The sequence below is a fragment of the Dryobates pubescens genome, chromosome 35 (genome assembly GCF_014839835.1).
Source record: "Dryobates pubescens isolate bDryPub1 chromosome 35, bDryPub1.pri, whole genome shotgun sequence".
NCBI lineage: Eukaryota > Metazoa > Chordata > Aves > Piciformes > Picidae > Dryobates > Dryobates pubescens.
Window position 1 is genome coordinate 3,674,885 of NC_071646.1, and position 25,624 is coordinate 3,700,508.

Genomic DNA, 25,624 nt, shown 5'->3' on the forward strand with positions numbered 1-25,624 from the left:
GGCAGTGCAGGTGGGAGAGGGGCTGAGCTGTTCCCAGCGGGAAGAACTGGATGAGCAGGGACTGAGCAGGACATCCAAGGTTTGAACATGCAATTGGGCCATTTCTAAAGTTAGGAAAAATAAGCTTTAAAGTGTGCTGAGAGGCTTGGAGCAGGCTGGCTGTAGATACAAGCTTTATCCCAAGCCATGGAGCTCATGTCCAGCTTCAAGGGGACTGTGGGGCACTGGAGTGGACCCAACTTGCATTTCTCAGTGTGAAGCTGTTGGCCAGACCTTGGTGGGCCCCAGCAAGTGTGTGGGCACCAAGAGGCCCTGGGTGAGCACAGTGGGTTTGTCATACTGAGGATGTGAGAGCTGCATGGGAGTAATCTTCTCAGCCTTTTACACCCCCAGACTCCTCCAGCTGCATCACAGCTAAACACCCAAACACTGTTGGGATCCTTCAGTAAATTTAAAACCAGAGAGGCTTCAGAAGCTCCTCAAAGAAGAGAATATTCAGATAAAAATGAATCAAAGCACATAAGCAAGTGCCACACTTGAGGGCTCTGGAAGCCCACAACCCATCTGGACTCAGCCTTGGAAGCAGTGTCCTGGCTGTGGGCTTGCAGGCATCATCCCTGCCCAGAGCAGGAGCTGACCTCCCCAAAAGCTCTGCTCTCCTCCCAGAAGGAAGCCCCTGCAGTGAACAGACAGCAGCATGGCCTTTGGGTGCACTACAGCTAGCACCAGGACAAAAAGGAGACAGGGACAGATCTGAATGCAGCCTAAAAAGCAGGGAAGTATTTGGTGTCTCTATGGCCTTTACTTGTTCCCACTTAGACTCAACAACTTCCTAATTGCTCCAGACAGAACGAGACCAGTGAAGTTCTGGTGGGTTGGTTTGGCACTGAAGAACATTTAACTGGAACTTTCCAGTACCTCATATTCAGTTACTCTTAGCAGTAACTGTGCTGTGCCCTGGTGAGACCACACCTGCAATGCTGTGTCCAGTTTGGGGCTCCCCAATTCAGGACAGGGATCTGCTGGAGAGAGTCCAACAGAGAGCTATGAGGATGATGAAGGGACTTGAACTTCTCTCCTATGAAGAAAGGCTGAGAGATCTGGGGCTGTTTAGTCTGGAGAAGGCTGAGAGGGGATTTGATCCACATCTAGAAATATGAGGGGTGGGTGTCAGGATGAAGGTGCCAGGCTCTTCTCAGTGGTGCCCAGTAACAGGACAAGGAACAAAGGGTATGAGCTGTAACACAGGAGGTTCCACCTCACCATGAGGAGAAACTTCTTTGCTGTCAGGGTGACAGTGTCCTGGAGCAGGCTGCCCAGAGAGGCTGCGGAGTCTCCTGCTCTGGAGACCTTCAAGACCTGTTCCTGCATGGCCTGCTCTGGGTGATCCTGCTTTGGCAGGGCCATTGGGCTGCATGACTCCAGAGGTCCTTTCTAACCCCCTTGGTTTCATCAGGACAGAAGACCCCAGAGTGGAGCTGGCCCAGGATGGTCAGCCAGCTCCAGAAGGCTGTGCCTCGGCCCCGGCGTGCGGGAGAGAGCTACGATGAGAAGTGTGAGCGGCGGCAGGAGACCAGGGAGAGCCTGCGGCGGAGGCACAACCTGACCGCCTGCCGCCACCCCGGGAGGGCAGCAGAGGGGCCAGAACAGAGCCCCCGGCAAAGGGAGTTCCTCAGGAGGAGAAACCTGCCCAGCAATGCTGGAAGGACACAGCTGGGCCAGGACGGCAAAGCAGGAGTCCTCCTGGAGCCCTCCTCAAGGGTAGACTCCAGAGCACCTGCCCTGCTCCAGGTAACGCAGCTCGGTGCTCTGCCTGCTCCAGCTAGCACCCACCAAAGCACCCACAGCCTGCCCACTCATCCCAACAGCCCCAGGATGCAAATCCAAGCAGAGCCAGATGGTGAGAATGCACAAAAATGGACATTTCCTCACAAGCTGCCGAGTCAGGCAGGGGTGAAGCTGTCACCCTCCTGGGCTGCTCCTCTCTGGCTTCCAAACCCTCAGCTAGATGGAGATTGTCTCCAAGTACAACCCCACAGCCTAGCTCCCACACTACAGTTTTGCACTTAAGTTATTTCTGACCTTGGACACTGAGCTCCTGACACCTGGCTTCCCTCCACCCCCTTTGCTGGTCACAGGAATGGTGCAGGGATTGGGAGACTCCCTGCTACCCATAGCCTCCCCTGCGCTGCACAGCTACCAGTAACCCAAAGGGTTCCCCACCATCAGTAACATCTATAGAAAGATGCAAAACACTTCACTCCAAGAGCCAAACTGATTTCCTTCTAAGCTTCTTGTGAGTTCAGCCCAGGGGGTTCCTAAATTCATGTGAGCAGAGGCAGTGGGACAGGAGAGGAGTGGCACAGGCACACCCCAGAGCTCCCTGTGCAGCACAGGAGTGTGCAGAGCAGTTAGCTGCCTCCTGCTGCCATTTGCCTCACCAGGTTTAATCACCTGCTAGGCAGCAGGAATCTGGAACAAGCTTTTACATGCACATGGACTTCCCCTGTTGGCTTCTGCAGAGGTAACAAGGGGCAGGAAGCTGAGGGAGGGAAGAGGGGTGATGGGATGAGGACTCTGCTCCCCCGGCCTGTGGGGGGAAGCCAGAGCAGAACAGGTACCTCTGATCCAAGGCTGCCAAATGGTAGCAAAGACTCAATCCAGGACCCAGCTTTCTGCCACCAGAAGTCCTCATCTTTAACAAAAATACCTCAAGACAACCTTGCCCTGTTCTGGTGTCTGTTCCACCCCACCCAGAGGCCAGGAGGTTTTCTCCCACCTCCCCACAGAACTCTGGAGCTGCTCCATCAAAGCAGCAGATCCTTATGGATTTGCCATGGTTTCCTGGCATCTCCTTGATGCTCTTTACCCAGGTACAAAGCCTGACCCTGCCACAGAGGCTCACTCAAGCTGCCCTCTCATTCCAGCACCAGTGGAGCTGTCCTGTGTTTCCCCCTGCACACTCCCTGCTCAGCCTCAGTGTCCCCCTCAGCATTTCACCAGGAGTGGTCTCCAGGCAAGGAGCCTCTGTGAACACCCAAGGTAGGTTTGGGACATTTGGGTTTCTCAGCACAACAGCAGCTGCAGCTTTCCCCTCCCACCTCTAAAGCTCCATTGAGCTGTTAGAGTGCAAGCTGATAACTCCCTTCCATCCCAGCACCTCCTCCAACCCCAGCTCCTCCACCAGCAGCCCCCACACTACATTTTCCCATCCCAGTCTGAGGTTCCCCTGCAAACTCCAGGTGTTACAGGTAATTTTGCTGTGGATAAAACCAGCCCAGCCCACAGCTTACCTGAGCAGATGCTCTGTCCTACAGCATCCCTGTAAGTGCCTCAGATTACCCAGGGCCCTGGAGTAGCTTCAGTCCTCAGAGTTACTGAACTTCTGTCTCTGTCCCTCTGAGCAGGGCTCTGCCTCTTGTCCCTGTGTGTTACTGGGCACTGTTTAAACCACTGCCCTCCAACCTCAAAACAAGACCATCTCTGAGAGCTGAGATGGATGCTCAAACTTCCCAGCCCCTTGGACATGAGATCATAGAATCAGAGATCAGTCACAGAATCATTTAGGCTGGAAGAGAACTTTGAGATCATCAAGTCCAACCCTTAACCCAGCACTAAGTCCACCACTAAGCCATGTCCCTCAGCACCACATCTCCACATCTTTACCATCCCTTCAGGGATGGAGACTCCACCACCTCCCCAGGCAGCCTACTCCAGGTCTTGCCAACTCCCCATCCTTTTGCTTTGCTTTCACAGGAACCCAGACCCTGACAGACCCCAGCACAGCGATGAAAGACTCAAGCCAGCAGACAGAGTAAGCTGCTCCTGTCCTCCCCTCCAGCCCTGGGCTGGGAATTTGGATCCCCACAGGGCAGCAGCCTTTGCTGCCCAAACATGTTCCAGCTTGGCACAAGCTTTTGCTGTACAGATGCCTCTACTCTGCTGCATGGTGCTCTCCTCAGTAACACTCTCTTGTTTTGTTTTAGCTGGGGAATAGCAGTTTTTAATAAGGTAAGAAACCACAGATAACAGCCCTTGAATGAATCAGCTTCTAAAACCTCTCACCTGGACACTGCCTGGTGTAGATTCACAAAAGAAATACTGCTGCTGGAGGAGGAAAGGCACTTCTGTGCCATGGGCACCTCCTGGCCTCCCATGAGCACCTCCAGCTCTACTCCAAACTATTTGGATTCTGTAGCCAGTTCATAAAATGTTTATAAACTGAAGCAACCCAACTGTTTGTAAATGTTTACCCTTTCCCTTTCAGGAAATGCTGCAGCTCTCCAATTACCTGAAGGTAGGCACCAAAGATGGTTGAGTAGCTACCAGCCAGCAGGCCTGTGGCAAGTGGGGCAATAGCTTTTAAACCATGATGAAATGGAGGGGTTGTTATGTGCCCAGTTTAAATGTGGCCAACAAAGCCTACAGAGAAGCCCCCAAGACTCACCTGAACCCCCCCCAAGCAGCAGAAGCCCTGAACTGAAAGGGAGCAGGGCTGCCTTTGCCAGTGCTGAGGGCCCCTAGCAGCTCTGGGGGGATCCCCTCTGACCAGCTGTCCCCTTGCCCACAGGAGGCCCTGCACCGTGAGCTGCTGCTGAAGCAGAAGATGGTCGTTTTGCAGGAGCTCTTCTCCACACTGCTGCAAGCATCAGAAAAGTCCTGGCAGGTACCAGAGAGCTGCAGGAGGCAACGCCTGGGAGGCTGGGGAAGGTTTTGCCTTGGTGGGACCAGGCTTGTGTGCAGAAGCAGGATGGGGGTGGCCTCCTCTTTGAGCTCTGCCCAGTTTCAGTGCTTGGCAGGCATGGAGATGTTGCTGATTTAACACCCAGAGCTGGCACCTGGCAGAGGAGAGAAGCTGCAGAACGGCTCCCCTGCGAGTAGCTGCTTGCTGGGCCTCCTTCCTTTCCTGTCACCTTTCTTTTTAGGAGGGGGCTGAACACCAAACCCAGAAGTTATGGGGTTAGGAGGTTACATCGCTTCAAGTTTTTCCTTTTTGTGCCCCAGGAGGCTGTTAGGGCAGAAAAATGGAGTGATTGGGTGAGATGGTACAAAAAACCCCTCCTGTGTTAGATGTGCTGTGGTTAGAAACTTCCGCCTTGGCTTGCTGCTTCAAATGAAATCAGCAGGAAAGAACACCCTGACACACTCTGGGGGAAGCAGCCATCAAACCTCAGATCACAACAGGTAGGTGCTGCTTGCTGCCTCTGCTGCAGGCCAGGCTTTGCTGCTGCCTCTTGCATTCAGCCCTTCAGCAGACTAAAACTGAACCCACTGCTTGCACCAGAGCCAAGGGGGCAAAGGCAGCAGGATGGGATCCCCCAGGATCTCCTGTGGTGGGAGGCAGCTGGGAGCAAGGGACCTATGGGCAGGTCCTACACCATAACACTGCTGTGAAAACTGATGGTTGGCTGCCTGTTTCCAGACCCAGGTGAGATGCCAAGCACTAGCTGCAGCAGCTTTTGAATCCTTTCTGGTACCTGGGGTTTCAAAGCAAAGCTGCTGCACCTCCCTGCACACCCATCAAGGGTGCAGCAGTAACTCCTGAAATGGCCACAAAGCCATTGCTTAGGGGCTGTCGTGTTTGTGGGTGCTTCTGGCTTGCTGGAGCTGGAAGGTGGGGGTGTTGTTAAATTGAGGGGCTAAAGCATTTGGCTCCTTCTCCCTCCCACAATTTTCCTTCCAGGCTAGAGAGGCACAGGGTCTGCACTGTAACTCCCCCATCTGTTGGAAAACTTGCTTGGTTAGTTCCAGAATGCTGCCAGATGAAGGCAGCTAAGTCGCAATTATGATTATTAAGAGGAATTAATTCGAAGCTGTTCTCTCCTTAAAGAAGAAAATTGCTCCTTCAATATGTTTCCTTCCCTTCCTGACCTCTGAAGCTGAGCCTGGCTTTTGGACGCAACTCTGCAGCTCTGCAGAGCTGAAGCCCTTTGCCATTTCCAGTGCCTGACTGCTGCTAGGTGGACTTAAATGTCCCAGCCCAAGCATGGTGTTTGGGCAAGCTGGAGGCCTTCCAGAAACACCATTCACTGTTACTGCTTTAAAGCAAAGGTTTAAAATGACTAAGGGAAGGAGTATCAGAGAATCCACTGATCACAGGACAACCAAAGCACTACAGCTGTCAAGCCAAACCAGTTTAAAACACTTCCATGGGCACTTAAATGACAGCAACAGGGAAATGCAGAAGGGTTCCAGAGGGATTTTCCAGCTCAGGAAATGTGCTTTGTTTCTTTCACACAGACCATCTTCAACACAAACTCTTGGCCAGGATTTGCTCATGTAGTAGCTCTGATCAGAAGCAGAGTTTCTTGTGCCCTCCCATGTCTGTTCACAGCCTCACACACCCCTCACTGCCACGCTGTTCTGCCCTACAGACAGCTCCTTCTATTTAGGGAGATCTTTATATTCTGGGATGGTTTGTTGGAGGGTTGGGGGTTTTTTTGGCCAATTTGTAAGCTGCATCTCCATGAGAGGAATCTGCCAGCATATTTCTGCTCCAAAGTGTAGGAAGGGCCCAGTGCTCCCTTGCCTTCTCCTTTGCACATCTACATCTGTGCACAGGGGCTGGGACACCACCATCCTCCAACGTGAGCCTTTGCAGATAGCAGAATCAGAGAAGCTGCAGAGGAGAACTAGGCATAATATTTCACATGAGGGGGGAAAAAAAAGTGCTTTTCAGACTCTCACCTACTTTCTAGGAGGATAGAGCCTTTAGTTCACAGAATGCCAGGTTGGAAGAAACCCCCAAGGATCATCTCGTCCAAGCAGTTCTTTGGACCCACAACTGGGAAGATTGAGATTTGGGGGGGCTATAAACTTCTGTGCAACTAGAAACAGCACTAAGACACCAGAGGATCTGGTTTTGCTGGGGTCTAACAGCTATTCCTGTAGCATCAAGGAGCTGCTTTTCAGAGGCCCCAAAGAGCAGTGAGCAGAGGAGACAGCAGAGTTCCCAGCACCGGTGGCGGAAACCCAGGCTACGAGAACTCTGCTGGAAATTGTGTCTCAATTTGCATGCAGTCTGGTTTCACAAAACTTAAGAAGCCTGACTAACAGTGAGAGGAGATGGTAATAAAGAAAATGAATCATCACTGCTGCCCTCTATCCCCCTGGCCAGCTGCTGGATGTTGCAATATGGACCCAACCTATTTTCTGAGGAAACCAGCAAGGCGAGAGCTTAGCACCAGCTGAAGCTTTAGGCAAGGAGTGTTGCAGGGAGGAACCAGCAGGCAGGGAACAGGCACCAGCTCTGCTTCTGCCAGACCCATCCAGACTAACCTGAAATCCTCATCTCCTGCAAGTACCTGTGCTCAGCAACCAGCAGAACTGCCTCAGGAGAGTTTTTCATTGCAGAGAAGTTTCACTTCCCCATATCCCACTTATTCTGAGCTTACTTGAACAGTGAGCACTGGAGAGACTTGGGCCAAATTTAGCCAGAATATTCCAGGTGAAGGGAGAAAGTGAATTAAAACACAAGCTACCAAAACACTGGGGGGATATTGTGTAGTTTGTGATCCCACACATCAGCTCATTTGTGGTTGCTTCTCCTCCAGGGTCAGCTGAATGAAGACAAACTGAGGTGTAAACTAAGGGCCCTTGAAAATCAGCTGCAGGCCTGCACCCAGGTAAAGTCTGACTGCTGAGGAACCAACACAGGTGAAGAAAGGCACAAAACCGAAATACTCAGCCATGTAATTGGGTCAGGTCTCAGTTTCTAGAGCAATTTGATTAGATATGGATCTGAAACCATTTTTTTCCACTTTGCTGAAGCAATGTTTCGTGGCAAATCAGCAGCAGCACTTGCACACTCTGGATTTGCTAACATTCAGGCTTAGCCAGCTCAGGGATATGTCAGACAAGACCCTTCCAGCACTTGCATTCTTCCTTTAAAGAGTTACTCAAAGGAGTGCATGAAGAAAATCCTGATAGAGATGGAGGACCAGAAGCAGACCTATGAGCAGAAGGCAAAAGAGGCCCTCCAGAAGATGCTGGAGGACAAACTTCAAACAGAGCAGCAGCTCCAAAACTCTCAGGTAAGGAACATGTTTTACACCTGGTTTTACTTTAATCTAGTTCAACTGTGACAAAGAATCCTTTCATTGTAGCACAAGGTGATGAATTGGTAACAAACATGCAAAAAGAAACCATTTTTTAGCTCCTGAGCAAAGTCCACAGCAGCTTAGAGGCAGCCTGTGCTCCTTTGGTGAGCTGCACATCAGGCTCTTAAAAAGCAGCACATAGTTAGGAAACAGGAATCACAGAAGCATTAAGGATGGAAAAGACCTCTGAGGTCATCAAGTCCAGCCACCAAATAAATTGCTCTTTGGGAGTTTTAAATGCAATGCTGTCTCCTCCACCCTCCCTTCTTCCCCTTCCCTGCTCTGCATGCACAGAGCAACAAGGCACACACAGAATCCATGGCACGAGGTCCCCAGAGATGCTTTTTCTGGAGTGCCTCTTCACTATGAAATTGGATTTTCCCCCAAGAGGTATCCCATGGGTCAAAAACTGCTAACTGGTATTTTTGAAGCTATAAGTAAGTTGTATCCCAGAGATCACCAGCTTTCTGAATCCTCCCAGCAGCAGAGGAACTCAGGTTTCAGAGCAAACCCTCTGCCCATGTTCGCTCTGTCCATCAGATGGCATCAGCCCCACGCAGCTCCTCACAACCCAGCCCCAGCCTCACACACGGGCCAGCTGATGCCAACACCTGTAGATGATGGCCAGGCCCATCTAGCATGGTCCCACCAGACCGTGGCTCACAGCCCACCTATGGGTCCTTCTCCTCCCCAGAGAAGCCTGGCAGCAACGAGAGAAGACCTTGCCTTCTGGAAAGAGCACTACACCACGCTCAAAGATGAGCTGACCAAGATGACCACGGCACACACCGAGCTGGAGAACAGCTTCCACGTTTTGCAGTGTCAGCTGCAGGTACCTTAGCTCCCCATGGGTATCTTAGCTCCCCACAGGTATCTTAGCTCCCCACATGAACAGTACCCACCTGCCCCCATTTTCAAGCCGGCAAGCCCCCAGATTCAGTCCCCTGGATAAAAAAGCACACAGTGGCCACACACGCAACCAGGTCCTCAGCTCAGAGCTGCCTTTCATTGCTGGAAAGCCAGTGGTGCCATGTGCCTGTGAGCTGCCCTGGGGTGGTGGGCAGTGGGGTGCCAGGGCTGGGCTGATGCCAGGGTTCTTCTCACCCCCACAGCAGGTGGACACCCAGAAGGAGCAGCTGGGCCAGGCCCTGCACAGCCTGCAGAGCGAGCACGCAGCCCTGCAGCAGCGAGCCAGCGCCTTGCGGCAGGACAACCACCTGAAGGCTCAGCACATCACTGCCATCGAAGGTATTGGGTGCAGGGACATGTGGGGATCTGTCCCCACAATAAACAGAGGATCTAAGGAAATTACTTTTCCAACCCTGGTCCTTAGAGCCAAGGTCAAATGCATGCAGAAGAACCTCTCCTTGAATGTGCTGCAGAGGGACTTTTCCTGAGGGCGTCCAGAAACAGGACCAGGGGGAATGGGCTGAAGCTGAGGGAGAGCAGGGTTAGACTGGAGCTTAGGAAGAGGGTTTTCAGTATGAGGGTGGTGAGACTCTGGAATATGCTGCCCAGGGAGGCTGTGGATGCCTGCTCCCTGTGGGTCTTCAAGGCCAGGTTGGATGAGGCCTTGAGCAGCTGAGTCTAGCTGAGAGGTGTCCCTGCCCATGGCAGGGAGGTTGGAGTGGAAGATCTCTGAGGTCCATTCTGTGATTCCTAGAGCTGTTTGCAACTAGATCAAAGGACTTCAGAGAAGTCAAGTGACTTTTCTAGAAGAAAGAATGGAATGGGAGACTTGTCAAGAAATCAAAGATGAGTGCTCAGCTTTGATGAGGACTTTTGCATCCTTGTCAGGCCTAAGCACAGCGATGGAAGCCTGCTTGGGTGAGGAGGCAGCACCCGTGACTGTCTGAGGTGCTGCTGGGTGGTGGTGGATGTTGCCAGTGAGGAAATAAAAGTACCAGGTCAGACAGAGGCAAGGAAACACACACATTTCAGGTGGTGATTTTAAAATGTGATTAAGGGAGAGTAAATAGTTCCAGCTCGTAACAGGTCTCCTATGAACAGCTTTAAAATCAAACCTAAGTTAATAGACTGTAAGGAACACTTAGAAAAAAGCTGCCAAAGCTGAAAGGGAAGCTAACAGCTCAACTCACACCCTGCTGAGAAGGAAGTTTGGCATAACCAGCAATATCCATTGCACTTTGCACATGTGGAGGAAAGGGAGAGCTGCCATCCTTGCACAGAGCCTGCCACCAGCCTGCATTTCCTTCTGTCACTTCCCCAGATCAACTGCACAAAGAGCAAAGCCAGAAGGTGACACTGGAGGCAACAATCAGCCACTTGCACAGTAAGTAAGACAAAGACCTGCAGAGTGAGAGGCCTACCTGAGCACTGAGGGTAACCCTGGGCTTTTTTACCTTCACAGAGTTGATACAGAACCAGAGCAAGGAATGGAAGCCCCAGGAGGTGACAGTGCAAAGGACAGGTCAGCAAATTCTGTAAGCTCACCTAGCACAGCCCTGGCTCTAGGTCTGGTTTAGAATAAAAGCTGTTTGCAAGCTGCACAAAGTGAGTTATTCTATTTTGCTACTGTTAAAGCATCAGTGTATTTATGATGACAATTTACACAATAAATGGATTTCATTGCAAATTCTACTCCAGTGGCAATGCCCTTTTTTTACCACCACTCCCCCACCCCCCCAACCACATTCCAGTTTATAATTGCAATTACAGCTGGTGCTTGGCAAAAAAAGAGTCATACAAAGCATTTTATCTGAACTCTCCTTCTCCTCCATTTCTCACAGCTACTTAGAAATAAAGATGATTAACTTGTAGCTACAGCAGAAGTAGGCCTGTGATAACCAGCTCAGCTCCTGCATGCTCTGCTCTGTGTGGAGCATGCAAATAGTATCTGCTAGGCAAGCAAGATCTAAAGCAAACTGAAAGCCTGGACCTGTTTCTCATCAGAAGCCTGCCTGTTTTCTAGACCAGGTTGTCACCACGCAGACCCCACCTCTCACTCTTGCCAAGGAAAACCAAAATGCTGTGTTAGAGCAGCCCAAGGAGAAGGAGGGAGAAGAACAGCTGAAGGATGAGGTGCAGAAAAGGACATCCCAGCTTACAACAAAGGAGAACGAGGTGAGGAAGTCACTGAGTTTCAGCTAGGACCAAGTTGCTGCTCCAGCAGCAGCACAACACAATGAACCAAAGCTTCTGCAAGTAACCTAAGCCTGGTATCTCCTGTGAGGATTACCTCTGATGAATTTTTATCCTAAACCCTCAAAGTAGCATCTACATGCAGGGGCTGGGCACCAGCAGCCTGGCATCAGGGGCTGTAGAGCAGAGCCCTCACCATACAAACCCATTTCTGCTCTCACCGAGTCTCAGTCTCACAGGGAAAAGGCAAAGCCACACTTCAAGAGTTGAAATGCACTCCATCCCTTCTTCCTTGTCAACATCTATAAATCTCTGAGGGGTGGTGTCAAGATGCCAGGCTCTTTTCAGTGGTGCCCAGTGACAGGGTAACAGCTACAAGCTGGAACACAGAAGGTTCCACCTCAACATGAGGAGACACCTCTTTGTGGTGAGGGTGACAGAGCCCTGGAGCAAGCTGTCTAGAGAGGTTGTGCAGTCCTCCTTCTCTGGAGACTTTCAAAACCTGTGTGGCCTGCCCTGTGTAATCCTGCTCTGGGGGTTGGACTTGATCTCTGGAGGTCATTCTGTGATTCCTCACTGGCACACACCCATGGACATGTGAAATTGCTTTTTCCCTTACATGAGACTGAAAGATGGCATCCAAGCCAAGCAGGTGAGGGACTGGTACCAGACTGAGCATTGCCTCCATCACCACATTCCCAGTAACGCTGAGGTCTGCTCTGTCCCCTGTAGGTACCTCCAGACACAGAGGAGGCAGCAGCAGTGACAATCCCCTGTCACCGCAGTGCCCGTGCCCAGGAGAAGCACTGCCGGTGCTGCGGGAGCCCTGCCAGCCCGGGCGTGTCCAGAGGCGAGGGGATGCCCCCTGCTGACAGCCCCCAACTCTGCTTGCAGTGCAGGGAGCTGCGCTCCGAGCTGGAGGCCCTGAGCGAGGAGTACCGCTCCTGCCTGAGCAGCCTGCGCCGGTGCCGCCACCAGCTCAACCCCTGCCACAGCAGGCAGGCAAAGGTGGGAGCTGTTCCTCACCCTGAATCCCAACCACTGCCACAGCAGGCAGGCAAAGGTGGGAGCTGTTCCTCACCCTGAATCCCAACCACTGCCACAGCTGGCAGGCAAAGGTGGGAGCTGTTCCTCACCCTGAATCCCAACCCCAAATCCCAACCACTGCCACAGCAGGCAGGCAAAGGTGGGAGCTGTTCCTCACCCTGAATCCCAACCACTGCCACAGCAGGCAGGCAAAGGTGGGAGCTGTTCCTCACCCTGAATCCCAACCACTGCCACAGCAGGCAGGCAAAAGTGGGAGCTGTTCCTCCCCTGAATCCCAACCACTGCCACAGCAGGCAGGCAAAGGTGGGAGCTGTTCCTCACCTGAATCCCAACCACTGCCACAGCAGGCAGGCAAAGGTGGGAGCTGTTCCTCACCCTGAATCCCAACCACTGCCACAGCAGGCAGGCAAAAGTGGGAGCTGTTCCTCCCCTGAATCCCAACCACTGCCACAGCAGGCAGGCAAAGGTGGGAGCTGTTCCTCACCCTGAATCCCAACCACTGCCACAGCAGGCAGGCAAAGGTGGGAGCTGTTCCTCACCCTGAATCCCAACCACTGCCACAGCAGGCAGGCAAAGGTGGGAGCTGTTCCTCACCTGAATCCCAACCACTGCCACAGCAGGCAGGCAAAGGTGGGAGCTGTTCCTCACCTGAATCCCAACCACTGCCACAGCAGGCAGGCAAAGGTGGGAGCTGTTCCTCACCTGAATCCCAACCACTGCCACAGCAGGCAGGCAAAGGTGGGAGCTGTTCCTCACCCTGAATCCCAACCCCAAATCCCAACCACTGCCACAGCAGGCAGGCAAAGGTGAGAGCTGTTCCTCCCCCCAAATCTCAGTGCTTTTGGATTGGGGCTGTAGAGTGGCCTGGGAAAAATTCCCTCATTTGTGCATTGTGGAAAGATGTTTGCTAGGGATGAGCTGAGAAGCCTTCTCCCAGCTAGTTTCTACCAACACTTGTTTCTCCTTGCAGAGACAGCGTGGTCACTGGATCCCTCTTCTGGTGGCAGTGATAGCAGTAGCCATAGCCACCTTCCTCACAGCTTACAAACCTTGAAGGACCTACCTGATGAACAGCTTCACTACAGGAACTGCTTCACCAACAGCAATGCTCCCTCTCACCACACTGCACCTTCTGCTTTGGTTCATATCCTGAGCTGGTCTCACTCTGACCTCCTACAGTCCAAATAAATGCTGGGAGATGAGTCCTTCCCTCGGCTGCTTTGGTTCTCTGTCAGATGAAGGTTGTGCTACCCAGTCCCTGCAGGACTGAGAGAAAAAGCCACTCCACCTGCCACTGCCAAGGCTCACAGGCAGGAGGGATGGGGTATCCCATGCCCTTGGGATCCAGACTCATCATTTCCAGCCTGGCAGCTGGGAGAACTACAAAATGATTTTCCCTTATTACCTCCCTAAATTCATCTCTGGACCATCTCTGCTGCTACCTGGCCAAAACCACCCAGTTTAAGGAGGCTTTTTAGCACAGTCCCCTGCCAGTCCTGAGCAATTTTCCCATCTCCTGCCCTTCAGGGCCAGTGTGGGCCACTATCTCATGGCCAAGTGTCTCCACAGCTATGTTTGCTTCCCTTTCACGTTTATTTGACAGAGATGGAGTTTAAGCCTATTCTGGAGCTGCACCGTGCAGGTTTTAAGGTAGAACACACCCCCTGATCAAGCACAGGCTCAGCTAAGAGGTGTGTGACACCACCTTGCATGAGTAGTACATACAATAGGGAGTCCACAGGAACTTAAATTCAGGATACCACAGTGCTGCAGGGTTTTAATTCTCAGCTCTTTGCAGCAAGTAAAGACACCCTGACTTCACAGAGCACCTTCTGCAGTCCATATGGAGGCTGCAGAGCAATTGTTGAGTGCCTCCATCCACATACCAGGGTTCTGGGAAGTGCACTTGCTTGATTTGCAACTGGCCTACAAAGATCCAGGGCCTGAGATGGTCAAAATTCAGCTTTTGGTGCTCAGGAGGCTCTTGAGACTCAGTGGGCTGTGCATACAGGAACCAGGTATCTCACCTCAGTCCCAGGTGCAAGTGAGAGATGGGCAAATAAAGTCCCAAGCTTGTGTTTTACAAGGCAACAGCTGGCAGCGACACCACCTCACTCGCAATGCAGAGGTCTACAAAGTCTCTCTGAGCACTGAAGGCCTCCTTCAGCTCATCACACCAGGTGTCCAGCACCTCCTTCAGCTCCATGCAGAGGCTCTCCGGGATACTGAAGGAGTAGATCTGCACTTTGAGACTGTCATTTATCCTGGGACAGGAAGCCTGGACTGTGAAGAGCCTCAGCGGTGTCATTGCCAGGCAGTTCTCCCCCTCCTCCATGGAGAAGGTGTACGCCGCCGGGTAGCCCAGCAGCACCCCGACGATGGTGCAAAGGTTCCAGCCCGTGGGGACAACTTCGCTGGAGGACACAGAGCCAGCGCTGGAAGCCTCTGCAGCCCCAAGGTGGGCGAGGAGGGCCGCGAGGTGTCCCTTGATGGCCTCAGCCTCCGCTGGCCCGCAGAGAACAGGGCAATGCCGCCCCGCAGAGACATCCATGAAGGGAGCAGGGTGGGCCCGCAGGACAGCCGCCAGCCTCCGCCGGGCGAGCCCCAGGTGCAGCAGCAGGGCCGAGCCCTCCACACCCAGCAAATGGAGGCAGCTCGGGGCCAGCCCTGCCTCCCTTAACCGAGACAGGTACCGCCGCAGCTCGGCGATGCCCGCCGCGCCGCAGTCGTACAACAAGGCCGGCTTCAGCCCCGCCGCCACCGCCAGCACCTCGCCGGCCAGCTGCAAGGCTCGGGCCGCCGGCAACCATCGCCGCCGCCGCCCGGCCCCAGCCGCCAGCTCTTCCCGTGCCGCCGCCACCAGCCGCGGCGCCAACAGGGCGCCGCCCGCCTGGGCCTCCGCCGGGCCCATGGGAGCCACCGCCGGGCCCAGCGCTTCCGGGTCAGCCTCGGCGCTGGCGTGGGCGGGGCCCGGGGCGGAGCCCAGAGCCGCCCGGGAAAGGCGGCTGCGCCACGCCCCGGCCTGGGCCTGTGCCTGGGCTCGCCCGGGAAGGTCTCTCCGCCCAGCGCGGGCAGAGCGGTGCTCCCGCGCAGGGCTGGGCCCGGGCGGAGCCTCGTCGCAGCGGCCTCATGGAGAAGGAAGAAACAGTTTAGGAGCAGATCTCTGCCATCATCCTCAGCCACAACTTGGCAGAGCACAGGGCTCAGGCATCACCCCCTAGGAAGGTGCTCTCAGCTTCAGCTGGCATCTCAGAGCGTGCAGAACTGGCTTCTTTATTTTTCTTTAAATAAATATATACATAACTATTAAAAAAGGCCAGCTGGACACAGTGTCAGCTTTCCAGCTTGCAGCTACAGAGCGGTTAACATGAAAAACAGACAAGGTGATATTCTCCAGGCAGTTTTAATAGAGCACAGATTGGGGTTTTCTTTCCCCCCCTCTAATGATCAAGTATTTATATACAATACATCAGTAGTGGATCAAACAAAAATATTACAGAATTGCAAATCTGATTTATACATAGTGGTTGCATAAGCAAACTGCTGAGCCCAGGGAAGGAGCTACAGCTGTAAGCCCCTCAGTTTTGAACACTTCCAACACTAAAGCACCATAGACTGCTGAAATAGAGTCAGAGGACCAGATGTACAGATTTTACTCTGATTTAAAGCAAGGCACTCATGAAGAAACACTTTGCTGTATGTACAATGTGAGAAACCAGAGGGCAAAGCAAAGCATCTGTCACTGAGCTGGCAGGGGCTGTGCCATGTGCATGGGGGGCGCTGGCATCGGCCACCCCTCCTGGTGGTTCTGCAGCAGCCGGTACAGCTGCTTCAGGTGAGCCACGATGTTGTCCTTGATGTCGGGTGTAGAGATCTGGAGGCGCACGCTGCCGCTGTCAAAGGAGCGTGTGAAGTCACCAGAGAACATTTCATAGATCATCCGAGCCACGACTGGAATGACCTGCTCAAGAGAAGTCAGTTGGTCACACAGCGTATTCAGATTCACAGACTGCACTGAGTTGGAAGGGACCCTCAAAGGTCATCTCCTCCCACACCCCTGCAGTCAGCAGGGACACCTTCAATTAGATCAAATTGCCCAGGACCACATTAAGTGTGATCTGAATGTCTCCAGGGATGGGGCCTCAACCACATCCCTGGGCAGCCTGTTCCAGTATTTTACCACTCTCATTGTAAAGAGCTTCCTCCTAATGTCTAACCTAAACCTACCCTGCTCCAGTTTCAGACCATTGTCCCTCATCCTATCACTACAAAGCCCTTCTGAACAGTTCCTCCTGTTAGTCTGCAAGAATCCCCTGCCCTGGTCTCCAAAATAGCCTAAAGTGCACTCTCAGACTGATGCTATGTCACACACACAGCACTTCTATTTGCCATGACAAAACCCAGCAGCCTGCTGGGGTTTCCCCACTGTCAGTAACCACAACAGGGGAGAACAGGTCTCTGGTATCCATGGGCATCCATGCAGAGGCAACACAATGGCCCCCGAAAGGCTGGTACCGGTTACTTCAGACCCTCAGTTCCTACCTGAACCACAATCAGCTTCCTCTCCCTGGGTTTTCCATCAGGCCATTCTTCTCCAAAACAGAAGTAGATCTCATATGGTGGCTGTTTCTCAATTTGTCCTTTCTGATGGGCAATCAGCTCTAGGGAGAAAAGCAGAATGCTGCAGGGATGTTCTTTCAATTAGATAAACTCACCACATCCCACCTCGCTGCACCATCCTAGGTCATACCTACAGGCTGTCCTTTGCCAGAGCTACTTCTTATATGATTACAGCTTATTTCTTGCACTCAGAAGCAGCAAGGCCCTCCCATGTTTTTCAGAGTATGAAATGAGTTCATGTTCACTTTCCTCTGATGTCTACCTGCTCCACAGCCCACTGAAACGGGGAAGCAGCAGCCCCTACCCACACCCCCATGTACAAGCAAAACTAATTGGTTCATCCATGCTGAGCCCCACTCAGGTCACCCTTTCCAATAGTGCCCCCAGGTACCCAGACCAGCATCCAAAGCCCCTTTTCCAGCAGGGGAAGTTACCTACCACTCAGGAATGTTTCCAGACAGAAGAGTTTGACTTTCTTTTGCCTCTCAATCAAATTTGGTGTAGTGGAGGAAGGTGCACAGGGACCAGACCAGTACACCTTGCACTGGCAGAGCCGGACAGCGTAGATGGCATGGCCACTGACCTCCAGGATCAGTCCCCTGTCCATAACATCCAGCAGCCGACTTGTGAAGATCTTCTGCCTTTCATTGGTGATTTGCTCTGTGCCTGGAAATTTTACTTGCTCCAAACTGATAGGCCCAAAGAGCTCCTCCTGGTCTGGCATGGGACCCAGCTCTCCGTAGAAAAGTCTGCATCCCTGCGGGTTGCTTACGGTCGTCGTTGGTCCTGTCTCCTTCCCTCGATACTCAAACTTGATTTCTAGGTCTGTCACTGAGAGAGAAACTGTCAGCATGGCTTTCCCTGAACCTTCACCAGCACTAGAGACACCACCACGCATTCCACACTGCAGTCACAGGGAAGTTTCAACCACACACAGCTCCCCATGCTAACAAGCAAACAGCCACAGGGGGGGCGGAAAAAAAGGCCAAACCACTTCTGTGTTTTTAAAGTGCAATGACAGAAGCATTACAAATCCATGCACATACTTGGCAGAGAGCTGATCCAGAGCTCAGGGCTGCTGAAGAAGTCATGCTGCAGTGCAGTTGGGGGCATTTCCATATCTAGAGGTTCATTCTTTGGCCAAACAGTTTCAGGGCTGCAGTTTTCTGCACTGGCAGGAGCCATTGAAGAATCTACCAGAAAAGGGAAAGAGTTCATTCATAAACCAAGGTTTTCTTTCAAGCACACACCAATTTACAAGCCAATATCATCACTGTGCCACCAACCATTGATATTAAGAAATGGAAATGTCTCTTGAATGGGGACATGCTGGGACTGATTCAGTTCCTCCTCTTCTTCATCATCAAGATCATTATCCTTTTCATCCCATGGAGCTGAGCCAGTGGAACCTGCAGACGAGCACATTCTTGAGGGTAGTCAATGTGTGTGAAACACTGCAGTGCAGTTCTTGACAAAATGATGTGATTTTCATACTGCCTCTGCACTCTAAGGAAAATTTATTTGTGTGTTTTCCAAATCTAAGTTAAAAAGGCAAAACCTGATCCGTTCAACCTGCCATGTTCAGCTTAATGTATTGTTATACTCCTGGGGAGATTCTGATTAGACTCCAGACTTTTTCCCCTCCATGAGAACAGTCAGACACTGGAATAATCTCCCAAGGGAAGCAGAGGCCTTCCCTACACTGGGCAGTTTTAAGACTCAGCTTGCCAGGGTGCTGGGCCAGCTCATTCATTTCAACTCCACCATCACCTAGAAAGGTTGGACCAGATGATCCTTGGAGCCCTTTCCAACCTGCCATTCTAGGATTCTACAAAGCTAAGGATACAGATAAGCTATCCCAAGCATTGGGCTATGCAGAAACCAAGCAGGTGTGCACAGCTTGCCTAATGTCCTGCAGGTACAGGATGCTTCAAAGTCCTCTTTAAGCACAGCTGGGCTTGGAGAGGGCAGCTGCTCTCTGCTGCACACAGGCAGGTTGAGGGTTAACACCAGAGAGGGAAAGGAACCAGTGCTGGACAAACGCCTGCTCAGTCACCAGCCCTGTGTGAGCAAGGCCCTCACCTGGATTAATGATTGATCCCTGGGACTGGGGGATATCACACACTTCATAGATTTTGATAGGATTCATGGGCACCTCCTTGGTGCCATCATACATCAGGTTAAATTCTCGGCTTTTGTTCAGAGCACACCGGAGCTGCGCTTTCCACTTTGCAGGGTCTGGCTCATCCACTCCTTCCTGGTATTTTCCCGTCTCCACAGCCCATGCCTGGGGACAAAGTACACTCTGTTCAGTCCAGCCCTTTCAATAGAGCAGCTTTTATCAGAAATCCAACTTCCACACAAATTGACTGTAAAATAAAACAAAAATCTGTCTTGCAGGAGACTCCACTACAGCTCTGTTGATAACAGCAAGAGACATTCCTGCTTTGATGGCTTTTTTTCCCCCCCATTAAAAGAAAGGGGAGGAAACAAACAATCTGAACTTCCACAAGCTATCAGCAATTTTGAACATCCACCTTTGCACAAGTTAAGGAAGGACAAATTGTACAGGATTGTGCACTGAGTTTTTGTAGGTTCAACAGCAGAAGTCGTTTTTGACAGCAAGCCATCCCCTGCTAGGAGGAGCAGGCTGGCTTCAAATGGAGTGGAAGGGCAGCCACAGACACCTAAGTGGCCCCTCCCCTTCTCCCTCCCAAAGCAGACTATCAGTCCAAGATCCCTCCAAGGCAGAGGGCAGAAATTCCTCAAAAGGAGTGTAGGAGTTATAATGAATCCCTTGGGATAAGAGTATTAGGGACAGCAATGATGAGTGCTGGAAGTTTGTGGTGGACCTCTTAAGATTTACGTAACAGTATTTAATGGTTTGCTGCCAAGAGCAAGCAGCTGCCACGTCCTAAACCCAGCAGATGACACAAACAGCAGTAATCTTCCAGAGTCCACACAATCACCTGGCCTTTGGTGGTGGTGGTGGTGGCAAAGGGTTAAATAACCCAACACCATTTCAGGCAGTGCCAGGTTTGGCATCCAGGTGCACAACGTTGCTTTTCTACGAAAGAAATAGGATGAAATGTGCCTGGAAACAGCCCCTGAGATGCCTGCCCAGCTCCTGGGCCAACAATCCATGCCTTTGTCTGTGTTTAAGAGCCGTGGTCTATCCCAGCTGTCCCCTGCCTCACCTTGAAGATGGTGTTCTCCTCCTCGTGCTGCGGGCTGTGCCGCGTTGCGTGCTTCCAGGGGATCTGGAACCGCTTGGCCTCCCGGTTCAGCCAGATGAGGCCAGGGTACATCCCACTGTCCACCTGGGCCACCAGCCATGGCTTCAGGCGCACCCTGCGTGGGTGCAGCGCCATCCTCTGCAACAGACAACAGCACCCCAACGGCTAAGGGTTACTTGAGACTCGTATGCTTTACAAAAATGAAGTTCATTTCACCTAAAAAGGGCTTTGTGTAGTGACAGAGTGAGGAATAACAGCTTCAGGCTGGAAAAAGCTGGGCTGAGAGTAGGCATTACAACAAAATTCTTCCCCATGAGGGCGTGAGGCACTGGAACAGGTTGCCCAGAGAAGTTGGGGAAGCTTCAGGCCTGGCAGTGTTCAAAGCCAGGCTGGATGGGGCCTTGAGCAACCTGCTCTAGTGGAAGATGTCCCTGCCCATGGATGATCTTTAAGGTCCCTTCCAACCCAAACCATTCCATGATTCTATGCTATGCTCCTGCTACTGTTCATTGTGTCACTGCATATTGAAACCACTAATTCAGATCCAGCTGGAGGCCTCCTCTGCCAGGAGCAGTTACAAAGCCATCACTAAGCAGGGACCATAACTGTCACAGGAACAAGAAGTCACTGTGAAACATTCCGGTAAGCAGAGCTGATTATTTGTGTTGGGAGAGCACATGGAGGGCGAGCCCAAATCAGCCTGGGCTGTAAAGGCTGCACAGGAGATAAAGCCCCAAACAAGCCACAGCAAGAACAGGCAGCAACATTTCAAAAGCCTCCACACGCCTGGAAGGGGACTCAGATCCAGTTCTCACACTTGCCCCGTCAGGGGGGTTTACCTCAGCTATAGCTAGAGGTAAAAGCATCAGGCTGAAGCAGAGGGGGGCAATTTTATCAGATAAAGACCTCTGAAAGCCATTTAATGACCTTTTCCTGAGTGCTTTGCAGGATAATCATTCACAAACACGACTGACCTGTAATAACCAGGATGTTTATCCAGAGGGATGTGAAGTGCAGCTCTGCCTGCACTCCTGCTGTTGAAGGGTTTGGGGTTGTTTAAACCAATGCTGTAGTTAACTGTTGTTATTGAAGCAAGCCTGTGTTGCTACTCCATTTGCAGCCAACCAACAAGATTTTTCTTGTGTTGAAGCCAGCCAGACGAAAATTAACAACTGTCCTCTGCTAGAAGAGGCAGCATTTGGTATCTTGAGGTTCTGAGAGGACTTCTGTGCTACACATGAGCTTTAGAAACTGCATCTCCCATATCCATTTGTACCTCTAGAAACCCACCTGAGAAATTACAAATGGACTCATAGAATGGTTGGGGTTGGAAGGGACCTTAAATTATCAGCTGTGTCCCACGGGCAGGGACGCCTTCCACTAGCCCAGGCTGCTCAAGGCCTCATCCAGCCTGGCCCTGAACACCTCCAGAGAGGGAACATCCACAGCTTCTCTGGGCAACCTGTTCCAGTGTCTCCCCACCCACCCTCACTGGAAAGAATTTCTTCCTAATCTCCACTCTAAATCTCCCCTCCATTAATAAAGCAGTGATAGGATAAGTAAAACCTTTGCCATAAGCCCTGAACACTGCTGCAGGAGTTGCAAAGTGAGTCTAAGTAGAAGAGATATTGAAGATTAAAAAAAATAATAATAATAAAATAACCCTAGCCAAGAGGGAGCCGAGGAACAGGTTTTATTCGTTCCAGTACCCACAGATCCCACTCGGATGCGAGCGTTCACGCGAAATTAAATCTGAGCACCATTTATTTTATCTGCTAAGGCAAGAAAACGTTCAGATTGAATTGCAAATCACCTTTAAGCGATCGCTTGAAAAGGTGCTTTGTCAAAGAGCTGGGCATCTCGGCAGCCTGCTTCCCAGGAGCTGGGAGGGATCAGAAAGCAATCATCAACATCAGCTTTGTGCTTCCGCAGCTCCGCGGTGGTAGCTCCCCGTATCGAAAACGCTATCAGAATTAAACTTGCAGTAGCACGTTTGCAAAGACACAAAGTCCAGGTTAATCCTGGCCTTATTGTTGAGAGCCAAACCAAGTATTGATTTCTCTCTCACAGGGAAAAAAAAACAAACCAAAGTCACTTTTCATTGTGACAGAAAACCCCTAATTAAAGCTCGTTCCACCGCCTCTTTCACACTTACTTTACGAGCAAGTGCCCTCTGCTCCTAATGCTGTGCACACACACACGGTTTGCAAGACCAGGAGTAAAATCAGCCCCGCACAGCAGGGAGCAAAATTCATGCTCCTCTCAAAGGAAATAAACTGGTCACATGGAAGGCTCACTGGCGCGGCTGGCTTAGGATTGAATTGTCCCCTGGATCCCAGGCAGCGGCTGCCAATGCGCCACAGCACAATGCTTTATGACCTTTTATCACCAACCACTTGTTGACATAATAACCAAGAGCAAATCAACTTGAATCCCATTGCTGGGCTCAGACGGTGAGTCAGCCTCTTGCAGCCTTCAACTTCCATCCAGCCGAGCCCAGGAGCTGCTCCCATTCTGGAGCTGCACAGGTGGGCTCTGGGAGCATCTTTGCCAAGGCTCAAGACTCCTTGGTGCACATAGCCAGGAATCCTCCAGTGTGCAGTATTCTCACTCAAACTGGATGGCACATGGGGGTAATTAATACACCCACCGATTGCATCGGGGGTTAAAATGCTCCCTCAAAGGTCATCTTGTCCAAACCACCTGCAGTCAGCAAGGACACCTCCAAATAGATCAGACTGCCCAGGGCCACATCAAGTCTGATCTTGTATATCTTCAGGGGCATCCCTGGGCAACCTATTGCAGCATTTTACCACTCTCATTGTAAAGAACTTCCTCCTTATGTCCAACCTAAATCTCCTCTGCATCTCTGAACACTGATGCCACTATTCCCTGCACCCCAGTTTGTCACCTAAGATGTTCTTCCTTGGAGGGGAGACATTCACCCCAACCAGAACAACTCAAGGAACCTTTGGAACGAGCAGACATCCTTCAGCCACTTCCCCAAGACGAGTGACCAAGTCAAGGACAACCCTGGTGAACCACGGTGACCCTCGGGGCTCTGGCGCAGTGCCGGCCAACGTAGCAGCAGGCAGGGCACCGGGAGAACGTGGTCTGAAGGCATCCCGGCCTCGCTGCACAGATGCTTTAGCTCTCCACATGCACACCCAACCCAAGCGCACACAGTGCTTCTGCTCTAGCCCACAAGGAGCCTCTAAAGAAGGAAGGGGTCTTCTCTGGGTCCATCCCGGCCACACCAGACATCTCATGCCTTGCTCATTACCATTTTTTTTTAATGCCATTAGCCTCTGTTTTGTGGGTTTGTATTTACTTTCTTCGAAGACAAGCAGCTCAACCCTTCACATTGGCATTCCCCCAGAGAAACAAGCTGAACTTCCATCCAAGTTACCCAACTGTTAATCCCCTCCCTGCACCAGGAAACTGAAGCTCCCACATTTCAGAGACCAGGACATCACTTTGGGCATCACTTTCGTGCTGCCTCCCCCCATATCAACCCACCTGAAGCACAGGTAACTCCTACAGTTCACAGCCCCCACCCCAATCTGGTAACCTCTGCCGTGCCCATGGAGTTGGAAGGGGCAGGAGACGTCTCAGATCATCGGGGTTTTGTGGCGGGGTAGCAGTTGCGCTCCGCAAAGAGATGTCGGTGAACGGGGCGGGGGGGGGGGCAAAAATCACCTTTGTCCTAACTCCAGGCCTCGGCTGACTTCAACTTGAAAGACGTCGCCCGGGGCTAACGCAGCTCCGGCCCGGGAGAGGGTGGGAAAGGGCCGAGAGCAGAGTTTGCAGCGGGCGTTCCCCTCCTGCTTTCCTTCGGCACCGGGAGATAGCCACACGCAGCGCACCCACACCCCCCACCCCCGCCGCCTCCGGGCCGCTCCAGCCGGCACCGAGCCGCGACCCTTCCCACTGCCCCCGCGTGTTTTCCGCCTCCAACCCGAGATCGGGGCTCCGCGGGTGGATCCCGGCGGGGGGGGGGGGGGGGGTCGGGTCAAGCCGCCCCAGTCCCACAAGCTCCCCGCGATTCCCCCCACCCCGTCCCGTCCCCACGGTACTCACCCCTTGGTAGGGCAGGGATCGGTTCCGCGCCCGCGGGGGGTGTGCGGCCGCCCCGCGGGGCCCAGCGGCGGGGCCGCGCCGGCAGCGGGCGAGGGGAGCGCGGCCACGGCGGACTCTTCACCGCCCGCCCCGACCCGGGCCCGCCCTCACCTGCCCCAGGTGCGTCGGGCGCAGCCGCACCGCCCGCCCCGCCCCGGGCCCGCGGGGGAGGCCCCGCTCCGAGCCCGACCCCGGTTCCGATCCCGGTGCCCCCCCGGCCGGGAAGAATCAGAGCAAGCGGAGCGTCCGCGGCCCCGCCGCTTCAGCCCCCCTTCTTTTCTTTTGTGATGGAATATTGAGGAAAGAAAACAAAACCTCCCGAGCTTCCGCGGTGAAAAGCCTAGCGCGGGACAAAGACAAAACTTCTGCTCTCAACCCAAAGCCACAGACAGGCAATTGGCTCCGAACAGCATTAAAATGCCTCTCCCCTGCAGCCCCGTCCCGCTCGCACCCACCTGGGGCTGCTGGGGGGCTCCGCAGCATCTGCCCCCGACCCATCCACAGTCTCCCCCGGCCTCGCTTTTCATTCCCGCTGCCGGAGGTGGGGAGCCGTGACTCAGGGATGAGTCTGGGTTTGAGATCATACGAAGCTTCACCACTCGGTTTCAGTGAACCAGAAACAAGTGTGGGAATTTCCCTTTTCCTTCTCGTCCTGAGCAGCGCAGCCGCTGCTGAATCCGGAGTCACGGATTTACACCGAATGCTCACTCCTGGGCCGTGAGACCCGCACCCGAGCGAGCTGCAATCAAGAATCCCTGCCTTCTGAAACTTAAAACTGGAGTCTTGAAGGGCTTCTTTATATAGCCGAATTTTCTGGCGTCTTTGGGAGCTATGCAAAGTATGGAAAAACTTCACACAGGGAGAATTCTGCTTTTTGCTTCTGAAGTTTCCCTTGCAAGGTGCTCCACTCGTGCCCCTCAGAGGTGTGACTTTTAGCAGGAGTTTATCAGCACATAATTAAATCTTGCAGGCAATGGAAGGCTGGTAGGTGACGCTTAGAGGTCGGTGTTTTCTTTGTGGGGCTGCGCTGCGAGGGTGGGGTTGGTTAGGTGCTCCTGAGCGGTTTCAATACACAAAAGAAGGGGCAGCAGCTCCCCTTCTAATACCCTAAGCTGTACACAAATATGCAACTAAATGGGCAGTTTGGCCAGCGACTGGGAAGAGACACACTCAGAGATGCTGAGCTGGACTCCCTGCCAAGGTATGAGGGATCTTTGATCTCTCCTCCAATAGCTCAGCACAAAACCTCCCATTCATCCTCCCTGCGTTCCTTGCATCCCTGTGTTCATCCTCCCTGGCAATGGGTACATTTCAGGATGCTTCAGGTTTGTGGTCAGGAGCTCAGAGAGCTCTGGAAGCAGCTACCCACAGCAATGCTGCAAACTCACCCACACCTCTGTG

General features: G+C 52.6%; 3 protein-coding genes across 3 annotated transcripts; 1 reads left to right on the plus strand and 2 right to left on the minus strand.

The window, feature by feature from the left end:
• Positions 1–1,468: 1,468 nt before the first annotated feature.
• TRAF3IP3 (TRAF3 interacting protein 3) lies at positions 1,469–13,317 on the plus strand. Its single transcript, XM_009896284.2, has 15 exons — positions 1,469–1,791; positions 2,928–3,042; positions 3,757–3,814; positions 3,987–4,011; positions 4,268–4,297; positions 4,571–4,666; positions 7,554–7,625; positions 7,893–8,033; positions 8,794–8,931; positions 9,212–9,347; positions 10,330–10,392; positions 10,471–10,530; positions 11,032–11,183; positions 11,934–12,209; positions 13,219–13,317. The coding sequence occupies exons 1-15, from the start codon at positions 1,489–1,491 to the stop codon at positions 13,300–13,302; spliced, it is 1,749 nt and encodes a 582-aa protein (XP_009894586.2). The 5' UTR covers positions 1,469–1,488; the 3' UTR covers positions 13,303–13,317.
• Positions 13,318–13,919: 602 nt separating this feature from the next.
• Positions 13,920–15,159, minus strand: C35H1orf74 (chromosome 35 C1orf74 homolog). Its single transcript, XM_009896421.2, has one exon. The coding sequence runs from the start codon at positions 15,157–15,159 to the stop codon at positions 14,329–14,331; it is 831 nt and encodes a 276-aa protein (XP_009894723.2). The 3' UTR covers positions 13,920–14,328.
• Positions 15,160–15,647: 488 nt separating this feature from the next.
• On the minus strand, positions 15,648–24,328 carry IRF6 (interferon regulatory factor 6). The gene is made up of 8 exons (XM_054176389.1): positions 24,185–24,328; positions 20,066–20,242; positions 18,951–19,155; positions 18,155–18,277; positions 17,915–18,061; positions 17,307–17,699; positions 16,791–16,909; positions 15,648–16,209 (listed from the first exon to the last, which is right to left on the minus strand). Exons 2-8 carry the CDS (start codon positions 20,237–20,239, stop codon positions 15,988–15,990), a joined length of 1,383 nt encoding a protein of 460 aa, XP_054032364.1. The 5' UTR covers positions 20,240–20,242; positions 24,185–24,328; the 3' UTR covers positions 15,648–15,987.
• Between the last annotated feature and the right edge of the window lie 1,296 nt (positions 24,329–25,624).